General features: G+C 59.6%; 7 protein-coding genes across 7 annotated transcripts; 2 read left to right on the top strand and 5 right to left on the bottom strand.

Annotated features, from left to right (window-relative positions):
• Positions 1 to 386: 386 nt before the first annotated feature.
• Positions 387 to 2,713, bottom strand: B0H18DRAFT_1126813 (uncharacterized protein; the record flags this gene model as incomplete). The annotated part of the gene is made up of 4 exons (XM_048035223.1): positions 387 to 1,196; positions 2,332 to 2,400; positions 2,461 to 2,583; positions 2,639 to 2,713. 4 exons carry the CDS (start codon positions 2,711 to 2,713, stop codon positions 387 to 389), a joined length of 1,077 nt encoding a protein of 358 aa, XP_047885619.1.
• A 140-nt stretch (positions 2,714 to 2,853) lies between these two features.
• B0H18DRAFT_960801 (uncharacterized protein) lies at positions 2,854 to 3,638 on the top strand (the record flags this gene model as incomplete). Its single annotated transcript, XM_048042998.1, has 3 exons — positions 2,854 to 2,904; positions 3,174 to 3,192; positions 3,322 to 3,638. The coding sequence occupies 3 exons, from the start codon at positions 2,854 to 2,856 to the stop codon at positions 3,636 to 3,638; spliced, it is 387 nt and encodes a 128-aa protein (XP_047885618.1).
• A 2,163-nt stretch (positions 3,639 to 5,801) lies between these two features.
• Positions 5,802 to 6,441, bottom strand: B0H18DRAFT_1052064 (uncharacterized protein; the record flags this gene model as incomplete). Its single annotated transcript, XM_048030977.1, has 2 exons — positions 5,802 to 5,929; positions 6,131 to 6,441. 2 exons carry the CDS (start codon positions 6,439 to 6,441, stop codon positions 5,803 to 5,805), a joined length of 438 nt encoding a protein of 145 aa, XP_047885617.1.
• Positions 6,442 to 7,564: 1,123 nt separating this feature from the next.
• B0H18DRAFT_229229 (uncharacterized protein) lies at positions 7,565 to 8,936 on the bottom strand. Its single transcript, XM_048037214.1, has 3 exons — positions 8,758 to 8,936; positions 7,985 to 8,702; positions 7,565 to 7,935 (listed from the first exon to the last, which is right to left on the bottom strand). Exons 2-3 carry the CDS (start codon positions 8,566 to 8,568, stop codon positions 7,791 to 7,793), a joined length of 729 nt encoding a protein of 242 aa, XP_047885616.1. The 5' UTR covers positions 8,569 to 8,702; positions 8,758 to 8,936; the 3' UTR covers positions 7,565 to 7,790.
• Positions 8,937 to 10,785: 1,849 nt separating this feature from the next.
• On the top strand, positions 10,786 to 11,088 carry B0H18DRAFT_1052047 (uncharacterized protein; the record flags this gene model as incomplete). Its single annotated transcript, XM_048030976.1, has 1 exon — positions 10,786 to 11,088. Exon 1 carries the CDS (start codon positions 10,928 to 10,930, stop codon positions 11,084 to 11,086), a length of 159 nt encoding a protein of 52 aa, XP_047885615.1. The 5' UTR covers positions 10,786 to 10,927.
• A 628-nt stretch (positions 11,089 to 11,716) lies between these two features.
• On the bottom strand, positions 11,717 to 12,444 carry B0H18DRAFT_229023 (uncharacterized protein). Its single transcript, XM_048037212.1, has 2 exons — positions 12,031 to 12,444; positions 11,717 to 11,865 (listed from the first exon to the last, which is right to left on the bottom strand). The coding sequence occupies exons 1-2, from the start codon at positions 12,297 to 12,299 to the stop codon at positions 11,817 to 11,819; spliced, it is 318 nt and encodes a 105-aa protein (XP_047885614.1). The 5' UTR covers positions 12,300 to 12,444; the 3' UTR covers positions 11,717 to 11,816.
• Positions 12,445 to 12,463: 19 nt separating this feature from the next.
• On the bottom strand, positions 12,464 to 13,843 carry B0H18DRAFT_229032 (uncharacterized protein). Its single transcript, XM_048037213.1, has 2 exons — positions 13,808 to 13,843; positions 12,464 to 13,761 (listed from the first exon to the last, which is right to left on the bottom strand). Exon 2 carries the CDS (start codon positions 13,704 to 13,706, stop codon positions 12,591 to 12,593), a length of 1,116 nt encoding a protein of 371 aa, XP_047885613.1. The 5' UTR covers positions 13,707 to 13,761; positions 13,808 to 13,843; the 3' UTR covers positions 12,464 to 12,590.
• Positions 13,844 to 16,265: the final 2,422 nt, after the last annotated feature.

The raw sequence follows: 16,265 nt of genomic DNA, 5'->3' as shown, positions 1-16,265 counted from the left end.
AGCCGAGCGAGCCGAGCGCGAACGGGAGCACGGGCGGGGCGATGCGCTGGAAGAGCCACGACGTGAAGAGCGCGGTGCCGTCGCCACCAAGCTGCAGGGCGACGCCAGCCAGGGCTCACTCTCGATGGGGGACGCGGGGAAGACACGCGCGCACTGCGACGACGAACTGGCGATCGCGGGCAATCCTGCGAGCACGAGATGTTGGCTGTCGAGCCGGTTTGGATGTGTGAGCGGCAGCATGCTGGTAATAGGAAAGGATTTGCCACTGATGAGCAGTCAGGAGTGCAGCTCGATGATGGGTGCATCGCCAGCGAGCAGTGTGGTTCACTAGCACTCTGGGAGAATTTAAGCTATGAAGTAGAACCCGGCGCCAACCCGACGCCCCGTCACTCGAGTGCCCAACTCAGCTCGTCATCCTTCTGATCACCCTCGTCATCCACGTCCTTCTCGTGCTGCTCACCGAGTATCTTCTGCTCGAGGCAGTAATAGCCCAGTAGTTTCTTGAGCTGCGTCGAGAACGTATTCGTACTCGGTGAGCTATCCTCCGATCGCCGCGCATTGGGGTTCTCAAACAGACCCGAGGGGGCAGAGGAGTCGGTGGTTGCTGATGAGAGAGTGAAGTTCGATGAGTGGCGAAGTCCACGTAGGAAGCGGAGGAGGTAGATGAAGCGGAGACGTCTCCAGAACACTTGGGTGTCGGCGTGGAGCGGTCTGCATGTGGGCGATTGGCGGCGTTGGGTAATGCTTGTGGTCGGGTGAGGACATAGAACAACAAAGTCGACGAACGGGTCGTCCTTGCGAGGAGAGTTGTCTAAGTGGATCGAGTGCCGCTCCGGACTGGGGAGCAGCCTGGCGCGGCCCATGTGGCACGGGCCCCGCGGAGCATACGAGCTCGGCGGAACGTCCGGCGTGGTTTCTGGCTCGGCGGCGATAATGACTCGTCGAGGGCTGGCGGCATTGGGGTTGTAGAGTTTGCTTGGACTGCCGGCGGATGGGCCTGCCTGGTGTCGGATGAAGGACGGGGAGAGGAGGTAGCGGTGATCTTGAGGCGGCGCGAAAAAGTCGTCAGCATCGGACTCCATCGAGGATGGCGAGGTCTGATAGGCGGTGATAGTGGAGGAGCATGCAGCCGACGAGAGGAGAGGGCGCGCAGAGCCTGAGGGAGCGGGCGCGTTCGGCCAGCTCGTTTTGTTACACTGCGAGCGTAGTCGCGGCGGGTCAGAACTACGGAGCTACGTACGCGGCAGAGTCCCAGGGCGTCGAGTGGAAGTCGCCAGATTCAAAGGGAGCGCCTCCTGGGTCAGGAGCGCAAGCGAGAGTGGGAGAGGGAGGCCGGAGATGGTTAACGTTGAGCGATCCGGCGGAGGCACTGTTCTCCGGTGCTCTGTGGGAACCTGCGACAGGGCTGGTATATGAGTAAGCAGACAACTTATGCTCGTTCAAGTTATCTGCCTGACGCACCTAAAGCGTCGCGGGCATTCGTTCTTCTTCCGACATGCGTGGAGGAGTCGCGCTACTTCGCAGCCTGCTCGACATGTCGGCGGGCCTTCAGCGTCAAGTGGTTATGCTGGCCCGAGGGAGATGGAGGCGGACGGCGGATGCGACGTGCCAGACCACGGGATGTGGACGTGTTCGAGAGCCCAAATCGGAGCCCGCGGTTGCGTCCAATGCTCAAGTCGGAGGAGGAGGAGGAGGGTATTCCATTCGGGGAACTTCAGCTTCAGTGATCGCGCGGTACGCAGGTCTTGCCGCATTTGGGAATCACCCTACCCAACCTGCATGTGGCTCGCAGCGCATTGGGCCCTGCAACTGGGGGGTCAAATTCTAAGCACAGATAAGTACTTAGGTCGAACGGTGTACATACCATCAGTGTCCATGCAAATTTGCAGCCGGCACACGGTGCAAGTAAATATACTAGGTCAATATACTGGCAGGACGGGCGTCTGCCTGGCGCAGACGCCGGTTCTGCACCACACGAGCGCTATAAGCCCTTAGAATGTGCCTGCGCGCAGCGCAGTCTCACCTGCTCTCAGTACTAGTGCCATATCGTTCAGCGCAGCCGCCGCGCACAAACGGCGGCAGCTTAAAATTCAGAGAGGAACACCTCTCCCCTCGTGTGCTTTTTGCACCCTGCACATCTGCGCGACGAGACAAGCGTACTGAGGCTCGTTTCGCATTTTGCTGTCTAGGCGGCGTGATCACTTGTCATTTGCATACGCCGCCTTCGCGAGTCGCACAAGCCTCTTCGCCCACTACGACTCATCGACCGCCTGCATCGAGGGCGAATTGTGAAGTTTCGCCGCAGCGTACACATTCTCTCCGACAGCGTACATACGGGTGCATAGTGTAAGACATAAGCTCCCGTTCGTCTCTCTCGTTGGCCACCGTTTTCTCCATGCCCTGCGTAGATCACCGCATCCGCCCAGCCACCGCTCAGTCCCTCGCGACCTGCACGCACACCTTCCCGACATGCTGCTGGTTCTCAAGATACTCGTACTCCGTGCGCGTCCCCTCGAAGGGGAACACCTTGTCCACGACGGGCTTGAAGCCCTCGCGTCGAAGAGCCATACGAGCGCCTCGAACCTATACAACGAACGCGTGAGCTGCGAGGCGCGGAGGGGGAGACGGAAAGTGGGACGTACTGCGTGCGCGAGCCAACGAGGATGTCGCGGAGGAGTGCTCCTTCGAGGGATATATTGGGCAGGTTAGACATCTCGCGAGCCTGGCGGGACAAGGCCCACTGAGCGGGGATGTGTAGACTTTGAATGGAATACTCGTGAAAATGCGTCCTTCCCTGCGTGACGAGCAGTAGACTGAGCTTGAGCGCGATTTCGGGGCGAGGTACTACACAACATGACATACCAGATGTTAACCACCGCGTTCACACTTCACCCATCGTGCTGGGTATGTCAGGTCGAAGGCTAGTCTCTCGATCAACGACCGCCGTCCATTTGACTCGGTAATCCCTATAGCGAGGCCACGAACTTAAAAGAGCTGCTAGGAAATGCATCAGCGGGTTGTGCACAGTACACGTCCTCATGGACGTACGAGACTGGATGATTACAATCGCGAGGCCACATGCCGGGATTACCCACAGCTGAAGCGCGCTACGCAGCTTTAACAGGCTCTGGGGCAGCTCTAGCCATACACCCGATAAGCGGAGAACCTGGCAGCGCTGGGTGCACGAACACGGTAAGCTGGACCTGACTAGCCAGGACGTGATCCGGCCACTCGAGGATCCGATCAAGGAGACTGGTCACTTGCGGTCAGTCAATTTATGTCACCCCAAATGACGGACGTCCACTGATCCACCTATCGTAGTATCCTTCGCGGTAGCCTCGCGCCCGGAAGGCCTAGGTTTCACAGGCAAGGCGCATGCCTTCGGCAGCGAGGATGACTTCGTCCGCGCCGTCGAGAGGGGATCGATTAAGAAGGGCGAGAAGACGGGCGTCGTGCTGAGATACCTCGGGCCGAAGGTGGAGGATGATAAGCACAGTTCAGTACGGATGACGGCGAAGCGGTCTTGGGAAGCCTTCGACAGCCGTGACGCGTACTGCGTGTCGACCATCGTAGCAAAGGAGAATTCGATCTTGGACAATGGGTCGACTTTAGAAGTCCACCGGTGCTGGTTCAGCTAACGAGATGGAACATGAGGGTAGCGACGACGACCACTGTCAAGCTCCGTTTTCGCCATTGTCTGGGAAGCTTGACAGTTGGGCTGCCGTAGGGGTCTTCTGGGTCATTGACTCATGCTGCAGGGGCTGACGGTGGTCGACTTCTACTGGAGGCTGGATGGCCCTGAGATCACTATTGCTGACAGCGAGCGAGAAGAACGTACCTGGGCTCCTATACGACGCGCGTACCGCGCACCCGCAAAGATCACCGACAAGTTCCATCGAATATATCCCCTATCCCGCTGCGCGCGCAATGAGGACAACGTTGTGCAGAGCATATCACATGAACCGGAGAGATCAGGGGACGTGGTCGAGGAAGGACCCCCTTGGTCGTCGACGAGCAGGGAGGCGTTGTCGTCGGAGGCCAGACAGGGAACAAGAACCGAGATCCCTGTCCTCGCTGACGAGACGTGAGGAACAACGGGTCTCCAACTAGAAAACAAGTACTGGTATGTGTTTGTTTCAACGAACGTTGAGACCAGCATACATAATGACGGCTCCGAGACGGGCACTGGTAGTGAGACATTGCGGAGCGGGAAGGCCTACGGATGTGTTTGGGGGAAGGTGCCAAGTCTTTCACCTTGGTGTCGAATGCACTCGTGCTTGGTCGAGCCGTTTCGCGTGCTGTGTTGTACGAGCCATTGCTACGTGAAAGAATCCCCGGTACATACTTGCTCTTCGCGTCCCGAACATCAAGGAGGTGGCCGTGGAAGGGGTGGCGCCTCTTGAAATCTTTGCGTCCGTCGGTGTATACTGGATTACTGCGAGTGAGCGAGAATGGGCCGACCACGAGTCAAACCAGTCTCGAAGTCGGTCGTAAAAGTGAAAGTGACATACGACGGAGAACCGTCCGCCGCAGTCTCCGGACGCGTCCATGAAACTAGACACACGTGTTCCATGTGTCGCGACGGGACACCCCCTCTTCCCTCCTATGCGAGCGACGCCCAGGGAAAAACATTCGTCAGTACAGATCAACGTCACGAAAGCAGGTACCACGCACCGCGCTCGGGGACCGTCTGTTCCTTCCGCTCTCGTATTCCCGTCTACCGCCTCTCCACGCCGTCCTCTGACTCCATATTCCTACTTGCATCCTTCAACGTCCGCATGCATGGCCGGCGAAAGTATGAGACGTTCTTGAAAACGGACCAGTCGATTCCCCTTGGTCTTGGCCTTACTGGACGTGGACGACGTGGACGGGTCAGGAGAGGGCCAGGTAGGGGGTGGTGATGTCTATCAAGTCAAGGGCACGGGGATATGGCGCGTGCAGTACGTACATGGGAGGTGCTTGAAGGAATACTGAGTGTCGAGAGTAGGCGGGAATGAGGAGACGTACCGCAGGTCGAAGACTTCGCTCGAAGTTGTGATGGTAGTCAAATCCGCGCTACTCGTCCATAACAAACGCCTCATACTATTGCCGCCACCGATGATTAGCTCATGCAATTTCGACGTGAAGTCTGCATACAGACGTACCTTGCTAAGTACCAGATGACATGGTAGCTCCGGGTTCGACATGCCTGGCTATTGTGCGCAAGGAATGTGCTCGAGGTCGCTGTCGCCGTTGTAGCTGTCTCTCCTGAAAACGGAGCCTATACGAAGCAGATACGGAGGAGCACGAGCCAGCCGGAGAACAAGGCGAGGCAGTGGTAGGAACTTGAAACGCCCGAAGTTGCCAGCGAGGGATGAAGACGATGTAAGTCAATTGGGCGAGGACCAATCACAGAAAGCTTGACAAGCGGTTGTGGCAAGTAGAGGAGGTGGGCCGGGTTTGTGAGCGGAGTACTGAGTGCTGAGTTCCTAATCCATACACGCAACAGGGCGATAGCACCGGCCGAGGGCTTGACGTTGCGGTCGAGTCGCAGCCAAGTTGCAATGTTCACACTCAAAGGTGACTCACGTCATTGCGCCGCGCGGACCTCGACCTTCTGCGTTTCGGGGTCGAGTAGATCTCCGTCGACGGCATATGCCGTCATGCGATGTTATCGGTCCTGGGCACAGCAAGCGTACGACACGACTTGGGCAACGTACAATACGTCGCGCGTCCTCGTACGTGCAGTCAGACACGTACTCTCGAGAGCCGTCGAACAGGGCATACGAGAGGGCCAGGGACAGCGAGAAGAGTGTGCAGGGATCAATTTCGGGCACTTGGGGTATGTCGCAGAGAAAGCCGCGGCGCCTGTCGTCCCACGAGCAGCGTTACTTTGGACGACTTGGGATGGGTACAGCCAGGGTCTAGGTACCGAAAGAAAGTCCTGATCCTAGGATTCTCCACGTCTCACTCTGGAGTCGCAACCGTACTCACCCAATGACACCCCAATCCCCACCGCGTATAGCCATGTCTCTGTGGACACGGCGGCATCGAAGGCCCTGTCCTACATGGCTGTTGTATCGTCAACGAAAAGGGAATAGCCGGATGCCCGCAAGCCTGACCTTCTCTCCACGTCCTATTCATATGATACAACGCAAACGCCTTCTGGAACATCGCCGCCAGGTTCCTCGCCTCCCCCTCAAATGCCGCCTCGTCCGTCCACGCCAAGCGGAGGCTCAACAGCTCGCGCGGCACGCCCTCGATGTGGGTCGGGACCTGGAGGCCGAACATCCCGGACGTCCCGTACGCCTCCTTGGCGAGCTCGCCCGAGCGCACCACGTCGACGACCATGCATGTGTACTTCAGCGGGCAGCGCTGACCCGTCCCGTACTTGCCCCCCGTCGAGCCCGCGTTGATTAGCCAGCAGTCGATGTTGTTCTTCGGCATGCGCTCCGCGAGCATCTCGACGTAGCGCCCGGGGTGAGGACGATGAACGGCGCGAAGTAGCACGTCAGGGTGGGCTCGAGGACGTCATCCTCCGTACTAGGGGGTTTCCTAAGCCAATATCAGTGATGTTTTCTCCGTCATGAAGCCTAAGGAGACTCACGAGATGTATCTCGCGAGGAAGTGGTAGCTCGCCTGCTCAGGCGAGAGTTTGCTCACGGGCGGCAGGCACCGAGCGCATCGCAGATGAGCATGACGATGTTGCTCGGCTGGCGGTTGACCATGCACGGGGCGCGTTCGCGATGAACACGATCGGGTACGCGGAGCGCGTGTTCTCCGTGATGCTGCTGTCGTCGCAGTGGGGCACGCACGAGATCGGGTTGTACACGACTTTCCGAGGATGCTCCCGGAACGGACCGTGTCGTAGATCTCGGGCTCCTTCTCTGCGGAGAGGTTGACGCACTTCGCGTAGCACCCGCCCTCGATATTGAACACACCGTCGTCCGACCAGACGCGCTCGTCATCGCCAATCAGCTTCCGGCGCGGGTCGGCGGAGAGCGTCTGGTCTTGCCCGTGCCCGGCAACCCAAAGAAGATGGTCACATCGTTGTTCTCGATGCCGACGTTGGTAGACGAATGCAGCGAGAGCTGGCCGAGCTTGACCGGTCAGTGGAGGTAGTGCTACACAAGAGCGTTAGTCACAGTCAACGGGACGGGAAGAAGACGCACAGTATGACAGAGAAGACACTCCTCCTCATCTCACCGCCGAGGATGATCCTCTCCATATGCTTGAAATCGATCTCGACAGACGTGGTGCTGCTCACGCCCTTCGTGAAACGATTCGCCGGGAGCTGGCCCGCGATGTAGTCCAGCTCGCCGGAATCCTTCAGCTCTTCCTCCGTAGGGCGGATGAGCATGTTGTTCTGCTAGGCGTGACGAGACACAAGACCAACTTGCCATGAACAGAGCGTGATAAGCCCGCGAGCAGATGACGAAGACTGGATGCGGTACTTCAGATCCCACTGTGTGAGAGGGAACAACGGATCAGCTGCACTAATTCGCACTTGGCGACGACGCCGCTCGCTGTATTGATCGCTTGGTCGAGCGAGCCCAGGGTGCCGTTTCGGTGCGAGCGGCGGCCGGCCAACCTAGGCGTGGACGTCGTGGCGTCCTGCACCTCGATGCTTGTCAAGGAGGCGGACGCCTTTTGGGCAGCATACGATTTGACGAAGAACCTGCAGACCATAAGGTGATAGCGCGTGTCCCGGTACGCGGCGGGCCTCGCTGCGTGCGACAGGCTATAGCTCAGAGCGCAGATGTGATAGCTCTTCAGCCTCGGTGCACTCACGGGCAAAGACCGCTCAGTGCTCACCGTACTGCCCAGCGCGGGTCGGTCCCCGCTACGCGTCGGAGCGTCGGTAACCGAGTGATAGCAGCCGCCTCGTCCACCTGCCAGCAGGACCCGATCGCGGTGCGTGTGGATGAGTGTTCAAGACGTCCGTTGTCCGCGTTTCTGCCGTTCGTGAGCGCGCAGTGGACAAGGAGACGATCTACGTTCGCACCTTCCTCTGCTCGGTACTGCCGTCTTCCTCTTGCATCGCATCCTCGTCTTCCGCGCAGCGCGCACCCAGCCTTCCGCTCTGGCTACATCCTTTCGCTGTTCGATCCTCTGAGCTTTCGTGCCGACTTCTCGACCGGGATTGCTCGGTGCATGTCGCGGTACGGCGAGTTGATCCCTGCGCATGCACTCTTCAGCGAAGGCTAGCGAGGTGCGTCCGTGCATGGACTGACGCGCATGCTGCCCAACGTAGCCGGGTCTTGTACATGTTCTTGCCTCCGCGTCTCGCGTCGCGTCGTCCTGCCCGAGTTCACGTCGCCTTCTGAGCCTGACTTGACCATGCTGATGTAGCTCGTTCATGTACTGCTGTATGTGCAGCGCCGGTGATTGCATGGACTGCGGTACGTGTTCTGCATTCTCCGCTTCGTGCGTGCGACTGCAGTCCCGGAGTGTCCTCCCGAGAAAACCTTGCAGGAGAGCGTTGCGCCGGTAGCGCGGGGCGTACTCGGGAGAGGACCAGGCGGCGGTGTATGCGTGTCCCGTGGGTTGCGGTCTTCGCTGGCGACGGGTGCTCCAATTGACCCGCATCGACGTGGGCAGCGCGTAGAGGTGGCGAGATTGGGAGAGCGAGAGGGGAGAGCGAAAGGGGAGAGTGACCCAAGGGCGATTATCGACAGGGGTCGATAGGTGCAATACAAAGTGGGAGTCGCGACGGGCTGCAGCTAACTTACGGATCAGTCGGCGTTGTGCTTGTGCTTGAGCATTCAATATGCTTACCCAGCGAATACGGCGCCACGCGTATTTTCCCGCCATCTGTCCGTGCGCGTCCGTCCTCGCGTTGCTGGCCTGCCAATACGGGGAGCCCGGCCCAGTTGTCGTCCGCTGGCGGAGTCGACGCTGCTGCGTGGGAGGCCGACGCAGCGTCCAGGGACTTGCATCATGAAGGGAAGGAGGTGGTCGGTCATGCGGTCCAGCCGCGGAACTATTAGATTTAGCATCCGCAAAGCGCCCAAGAACGTATCTTTACCGGTCGTTTGAGTCGGCGGTTGTACCCTGCGCGGGCTTCTCGAGGACGGGAGTGTCGCCGGCGGTGTGCAGCGGTCGCGGCGAGGACGTGCGAGGTGAGTGTTCTCGCGGTGTTCTCTCTAGGGCTGACGTGGTCTGTGTCAGTGGGTCGGATGTGTGAGGCAGCGGGGAACGGCTTGGGCAGGGCGGAATTGAGGGCTTCGATGCAGGATGACGGCGGGCGTAGGTGTGACTGGGGCTGTGATGAGGAGGGCGGAGGCGCGGTTCGGACGGACGACGACGCGCCGCGCAGTGGGCACATTGCGGAGATGTGTGCGTGACTGCTCGTGAAGTGGTGCGGTGGTCCGCGCTGCGTCGACGGCTGCCAGTGGGGCGTCGAGGACGAGGCAGCGACGCTGCCTCGGATGCTGCCCGCGTAGGTACCGAAACCGTGTACGTAGCGTCGCGAGCAATGAATATATTCTGCTATCTACTCGTATGTATCATGGTATGTGAGCGAAATGCGAGGGAGAGAACCCCGTCGCACGCAACATTTCGCGAAGAGGCTCGGCCGGACGAGTGGGCTCACGAGTCGGAGATGACAACGGCCAGACGTGGTCCGTCGCGTTCGCGCCGCTCTCCGACGAATCCTGGCCGCCAATTGCTCTACTCGGCGGGGTCCGTCCTGTAAACGTCAGTGAGCACTTCGGGCTGGATGTATCTAGCAACAGCCCGTCCGCCGCGCAGCAAACCACACTCGACGGGAATGCGCACCTGTGCATCGCGACCCATTCCACGCATACCCTGCGTGAAGTTACGTGCCCGGAGCCGTGTCGCGCACGAGCAGGCGCGGTGAACACGGCGGATGTGGTCATTCTCGAGTCGGCCGCGCACCTCCAGTCACCACCATTACCCGCTAATCATCCGCCAACTAAACACGCCGCGTGCGCACCTGACTGCGTCCCGAGCTCGTCCGTCCATTGAGCGGGGGTGAGGCTCCGCTGTCGGAAGGCCGTTGAATCAACCCGTACTACGTCCTGAGATCGACTGAATGGTTAGCGTACCTGCGTGCGGCGATTCGAGTTGTATATCATGGCCTGGATGTATGAACCTCGCGGGTGGATGGGGATGGCGCACTCGTCCGTTTCGTGCTGACAGCGCACTGTGGCATGGACTGACTTTAGAGGCGTCGATACATGTTCGATGTTGACCAATGCGTCGGTAGGTGAGATACACGATGGCGCATCGGTCGGGTTCGTGAACGTGGAGCAGTCGGCTCACCGTGTAGCATACGGAACAGCTGGGGAGGCAAGGATTCAACTTGAAGTTCCCAGCCAAGGGCTTGAGATGTACACATCGCAGGTCGTCTTCAACTTGATTGTTTGCACGCCCGCCGGCGAGCCCAGGCAGACCGCCTTCGGCGGCGGCGGATAATGGGCCAGTGTACATCGATCCGTGGTCTCGCCGTGGCCTGCAAGTGAGTGACCAGCCGTCGGGTTGATCAGTTGCGCAGAGATGAGACAGGCAAATGAACCTCACCGTATTCTTCGGGTACATTGCGTTCAAGTACCCGACCTCTGAATCGTCCCGAGACTGTGACTGGCATCCGTCCGTGCAAAAACTTCCCGGCGTCCATACATAGAATTCGCGAGCAGGACAGTATTCGCGGTGTAGTCCTCAGGGCGACTCGGCTCGGAGAGCTCACTGGCGCGAGGGATGACACTGGTCACGGGCCAAGAACCTAGCTGCGAGCTCGACAACTCGGTCGAGACGTGGACCTCCTTCACGCTGCAGATAGGTGTCGCGGAGAACAATGAGAGCATGACGCACATAACGGCTGTGTAGAGAGTGAAACAACTTACGGTCAGTACACTCAGAGTCCGACTCGGAGTCCGCATGGCAGGTCTGGACAGAGATTCGTTCGAGTTCACCTGTTCTCGGGATGTCACGGCGGTATCCTGTTGCAGACGAGGAAGTCGTCCACAGACCCTGCGCCTCCAAGGCTCCGTTGATGGCATCCGAGTCGGGCTGTATTAGCAGGCCTCATAGAGAAAGCGTGCATTGGCACGAATCAATGTTCCGCTATTGGCACCCTTCGTGAGCGGGCCTGCCGTCGATTGTACACAGCACAGACGGCGAACTGGAACTGGTCCATGCGGGTTGTACGGATCATCCGCCTGTCGTGCTCGCTACGCAGACATCGACTCAACTGGCCATGTCGATCTAAACTTCTGCATATCCATTCACATACAGCTAGTGACTCCCACCCGTGTCTCGACTCACGACTGCTACGCAGCCACCCCATCCCGTCTTCTAACTGCTCGACATAGAATGTCATTCTGAGACGTTGCTCTGCAGCATACTTCGTCTCAGAACGCATGCCAGCCCGACACGACCACGGCATCATGTGCGGAGATCCTCGACTCACACTGGCATCAGCTTTAGCCACACGAAGACGAGGACGGAGCCATTCGTCTGCAGGAGACGCAGGAGATATGGACCCGCAGTCGAGGTCCCAGGAGCTTGTTTCACAGTGAGTCGCCGACCGTCTTGTTTCATTTTCTGTACATTCTCGGAGCGACATCTGCGCTAGGATTGGCATTACCTGCGCTGTCCACGATACAAAGCACATTGCCGTGCGTAAATGAGCATGCTAAGCCCACGACTCTTCCCTGAGTACGACGCAAATCCGAAGTCAGATCGATACAAGCAATAGCTCCCGCCGTACTCTCGAGCTAGTCGCTGGTACGGAGGGCACTCTGCACGACCTTCGGCGACCTGCAAGGCTCAGCCACTCGATCGCGACCCGCCTGTAAGGCCCGGTGTGCCTTTCAGAGTCGTATTGACGTCGAGCGGACATCCCTCCTCCGCCACGCCGTACTGATCAGTGATACAATACGCCGCAGATTAGCGTTTACACCTTCTCGCACCGTAATGTCGTGCAAGAGCAGAGGTAACAAGAGGAGAATGGGAGCAGAAAGAGCAGCCGGGAGAGAGTGGGAATGGAAGGGAAGGAGTCGAACGGCAGCCTCAGATCCCACTTACAGTAGAGTCCCGGTGATGCCGCGACCTTGGCTGGTAGCGGGATCATTCGCAAGCATCCGCGGGGGTGGTATTGGCGTGCGAGAAGCCGAGTTTGAGGAGCTTGTCGTCCGTGGCACGTACGCAGGAAGCAAGCTCTGCGCTGAGGCGAGAGCCGTGTCGAGACACAGGTTGCGGTTGGGTTGCGGACAGAAGCAGCTGGCATACGCCGGCGGTGGCGCGAGGAGGACGGGTGGCGGGACGCAGGCGCCAAATCTTGCCCACTTGTACATATCTTCTCCAGAGACCGCGCGGCGAGCTGCCTCCTGAACAAGGCTAGACTCGGATGGTCGACGCTCGATCGACGCTGAAAACTGCAGCCTAGGTCGAGGCCCGAATCTCGCTGATGGTCCCCAATGCTCGTCGAGGGCGCTGCTTCCGGCCCGCAGTCTCCGGCTATCGTCCGAGGCGCGTCTTGGGCGTGTCCCTCGTCCTCGCTCCCTTGAGACGTTTGTGTCCCCGCCATTGTGATGTCTGCGCACTTAGAACGGATAGATGCCCGTCGGTGGCCTGTAGAGGAGCAATTAATGGCTGGTCGGGTGCAACCACGGACGTCCGGTAGCGATGCGATCTAGGATGCGTTTCGAGGAGAGACGTCGAAGTCCATGCGGTCCTGCCGACCACGGGCACGACTGTGGCGAGGCGGAGGGTCCAAGTTCATCGAAATGCGAGACAAATGGTTGCCACGTTGTACGTCGGCCAAGTCGCGCTCCTGCGCCCTCGGAGGTGTTTGCTCTCTGCGCAAAAGCCCAGACCGCTCCTCGCTTAGGTAGTCCCAACGAGCAGGTTGGGACAACGACCGTGTGCGACGCCGCTCTGGCAACGGACGTGGAGATGGCGCTGCGTACGAGTCTGCGTACGCAGCTTGCACTGGCGAGTGGGCTGTCCGACCGTCTCGTCTGCCGCTCAGCTCCGTGCCACCAGCACCACCAGGAGTCGTAGCAGGACGATAATGTCGATCTTCGTACGAGATCGTGCGCAGCCCGTTTCGATTCCTTGTGACGCATCCGCCGCTCCGGCAAAATAACGCGTCGGGAAGGTGATACACCTTCCCTTCCGCGCGACACGCCTCGCTCCTTGTCCTTTGCTGGGGACGACTTGCCGCTCACCGGTTGAGTCCAAGTGGACTCGTGCGTTTTGGTGTTATAATATTGTTCACCCCCACCGCTCCTAGCTTGTCGAAGTTCCCAGTCCGAAGGAAGCGCATCGTGGTTGCTGCCGGAGACGGGCATCCCGAGGTCATTCGTCCGCGGCTCGCGCTGTATCATGGAGCTAGCCAGAGTGCTCGCCTGAGCAGGAGACGGATGCACAGGTGCCACGGATAAGGCAGGTTCGGGGGAAGTGCATGAGTGAGCTTGCCGGCAGACTGAGAACGTCGCAGGTGGGGCAAATCCGGATTGCGAGGTGGCGCCCCAACTGCTTCGAGCCATACGATTCTCGCTTGCCATGAGACGTCGAATAAGAATTGGAGGCTGAGCAGCGACCTCCTGCTCCGTAGCTTGGTACGGATAGCAGTCCTGCATGTCGTCCTCGTCGCCACCAAGCGAGACTGCATCTTCCACGTCTTCTGGGCCGTGCTGGGCAGTCTGTTTGTCGTCCTCGTGTCCCCAGTCGAGCACCTCCGCATCGTCCTCGATCATGGTAGAACCTGGAGGGACGTCGGACTGGCGAAATCTTCAGCCACCAGCCCCCGAGCTGATTCGTGAGCTGGGAGTCATTGGGGCTGACGCAGTACACGTACCTGAACTGTGCGTCCTCCGGCGCCACGAACAGCGCATCTTACGCGGACCAGAACTCGCCCGACATACACGCTAAGCCGCTGGTTTGTACCGCCGTGCCGATGTGGCAACTCCTCATCGTGGCCCTTCATGATGATGTCGCCGCGCGCACCTCGAACTTCTTCCGAGCAAGCCGGATGTTCATCCTCAGCGCCGCAGTCTGCAAGCATCCATGAACGTCGCACTCCATCATGCATTCACCGAGACCCACGCACCTATTGTCGAGTCATGCGCCACGATGAGCACGTACATGCTCTTCGTGAGCTCGTCGAGCACCACCGTGAACTCGTCCAGCTCCATCTCGAGTGAGTGGAACTCCTCATGCACGCGCGAGCATGCGTACTTGAGCAAACACCTTGATCAGCTCGGACTCCCGCGCGAGGAGTGAGCTCTGCGAGGTTGGCGTGAGCAGGCCGTTCGTTGTGGCGCGCTCGAGGATGGGGAGGAGAGCACGGGGGAGCTAACGAGCAGCGCGGAGGGAGGGAGGAGGTCCCGATGACGAGGAAGGTGGTACGCTCAAAGAGGACCACATCGGTTGCGCTGCAGGCGCGCGCGAGGGTGGTGTCGTCGTATACGCTCGTCCCGAACACGGTCATAAGCACGTCCCCGCTTGCCTGGTGAAGCTCAAGTGTCTGCCTCTCGAGGGTCTGCGCACGCGAGCCGCGGGCGAGGTCCAGCTTGTGCACAAGGATGAAGACGGCGGCATCGGGGCTGCACTTCTGGAGCGCGGCGAGGCAGCCACGGTAGTACTGGAGGTCCTTGGGCATGTTGCGCCACTCGACCTCAAAGACGTAGATCATGATGCCGACGTGCTGGGAGATGGTGGACGCCTGCAGCGCGAGGTAGGTGTCCATGAAGGCACCCTGGCCGCTGCAGTCCCAGTGCACGCTGTGGCGCGCTGAACTTAGCGCCGCACAGTTGTACAACCTCGAGTGGTGAGGCAGAGGCGGCGGAGCGACTACTGGGTGCGCGGGGAGTCCGCGCATCCCAGCCTTCGTCCGGGCAGCTACTTGTGTGGACAGTTCCGGTCGAGGGCGCGTAGGACGAGGATAGGGGTGCGTAGCTCGAGGATTCACGTGCAGAGCGCAGATGCGAAGGAGCAGATACAGGTGGCGGATGTGGAGGCGCGCCGAGTGAGGAAGGATGCGCGGAACACGGGCGTGGAGGAGAGGGCGGTTGAGGGCGAGTGGCTTCGGTACTCACTGGAGTCGTGCCGATTCTCCTCCCGCTTGACGCCGCGCGGCCGCTCGACCTCGAACTCCGAGGCGGTGGAGGCGTGCGGGCAGGAGTATGGATCGTGCGGGATAGTCTTCGGTTCGCTAGGGTTTCCACACCCTGTGCAGCAGCGCTCTGCTTGCGTGGACTGACCACCTCGTGTGGAGGCGTCAGACTGGTGGCAGAACTCAGCGCAAGACTGGAGGCGCCAGTACTCGAGGACGCAACATTGGTCGCGGACCGACCCCGGGGAAGAGTCGAATGGCGCCGCAGAGAGGCAGGGCTTGTGGAAGACAGAAGCCCGAGCGACAGTGGCCCGAAGATCAGCGAGTGCGGGGTCGCGGGATGTTCATGGAGAACACGCACGGCGCCGACTGTGACAACTGTCTTGTAATATGCCTGCTGGGGCACTAGGAGCGGACGCGGCGAGGCGGAGAAGTCCAACGAAGACGTACCTGTGGTGGACGAGCCTTTGTGCTCGTTTCCTTTGCTTGACCTATGCCCTTCCCTCTCCTCTCCCTTCCTCTCCTCCTCCTTCGCCTCCCTTTGCGCTCCCGGCTCCGCGTTCTCATGGTTCTGTGGCTTGGCGCTGGACTTCACGCGCCTCGTGCGAGAGTCGAGTGAAGGGCTCCCGGTGGAGCTTCTGGACCAGGCGAAGAAGGAGGAGCGGTCTTGTTCACGTGCAGGGTCGTCGGATGGTCCTATGATAGTGCAGTCGGGCGGTCGGTGTAGCTGCCTGAATCGCGGTGAGAGACGAGGTGGTGGCGGTCGAGAGCACTGAGCAGCGCTCGGAGCGCCCACCGTCGACGCGGGCTCGTGACGCATAACACCCTCGGTGTCGTAGCGCATCGTCGGCGCTGCTGAGTGTGTCGTTCGGCGCGAGAACAATATATTGAGCGAGGGTTATACACTGGTGGGCACCAAAAACATTTTTAGACAGTGGCAGCGCAAAACTTTTAGATGGAGCGAGTGGCGAAACTTTTATTTAGATGGTGCGAGTCGCGAAACATTTAGATTGAGCGGGTCGCGAAACATTTTTATGGAGCGAGATGCAAGGATGTTATGATCAACACCCCGGGCGCCCTGCTCCTCTCCTGGCCAACAGCCCCATTTGGTACCCGTCAAATATGTGGCCCATCGCTGCACGAACTTCCTCTGGTCGCCTTTCGCCTCTTCGCCTTCTGCGCTCACCGCCCACCGGCGATA

Source organism: Fomitopsis serialis, assembly GCF_022376445.1.
Source record: "Fomitopsis serialis strain Sig1Antser10 chromosome Unknown B0H18scaffold_218, whole genome shotgun sequence".
NCBI lineage: Eukaryota > Fungi > Basidiomycota > Agaricomycetes > Polyporales > Fomitopsidaceae > Fomitopsis > Fomitopsis serialis.
The sequence above is the reverse complement of the archived record's forward strand: the minus strand, read 5'-3'. Positions and strand labels throughout refer to the sequence as shown.

Bases quoted from the DNA above. Each gene is read 5' to 3' on its own strand.
- B0H18DRAFT_229023 (XM_048037212.1), bottom strand. From the start codon at position 12,299: ATGTACAAGTGGGCAAGATTTGGCGCCTGCGTCCCGCCACCCGTCCTC. The intron at 11,866-12,030 runs GTAAGTGGGATC...ATCACTGATCAG, and splicing joins GGCATCACCGGGACTCTACT to TACGGCGTGGCGGAGGAGGG.
- B0H18DRAFT_229032 (XM_048037213.1), bottom strand. From the start codon at position 13,706: ATGATCGAGGACGATGCGGAGGTGCTCGACTGGGGACACGAGGACGAC.
- B0H18DRAFT_229229 (XM_048037214.1), bottom strand. From the start codon at position 8,568: ATGCGGGTCAATTGGAGCACCCGTCGCCAGCGAAGACCGCAACCCACG. The intron at 7,936-7,984 runs GTGCGAACGTAG...CACGAACGGCAG, and splicing joins GCAGTACCGAGCAGAGGAAG to AAACGCGGACAACGGACGTC.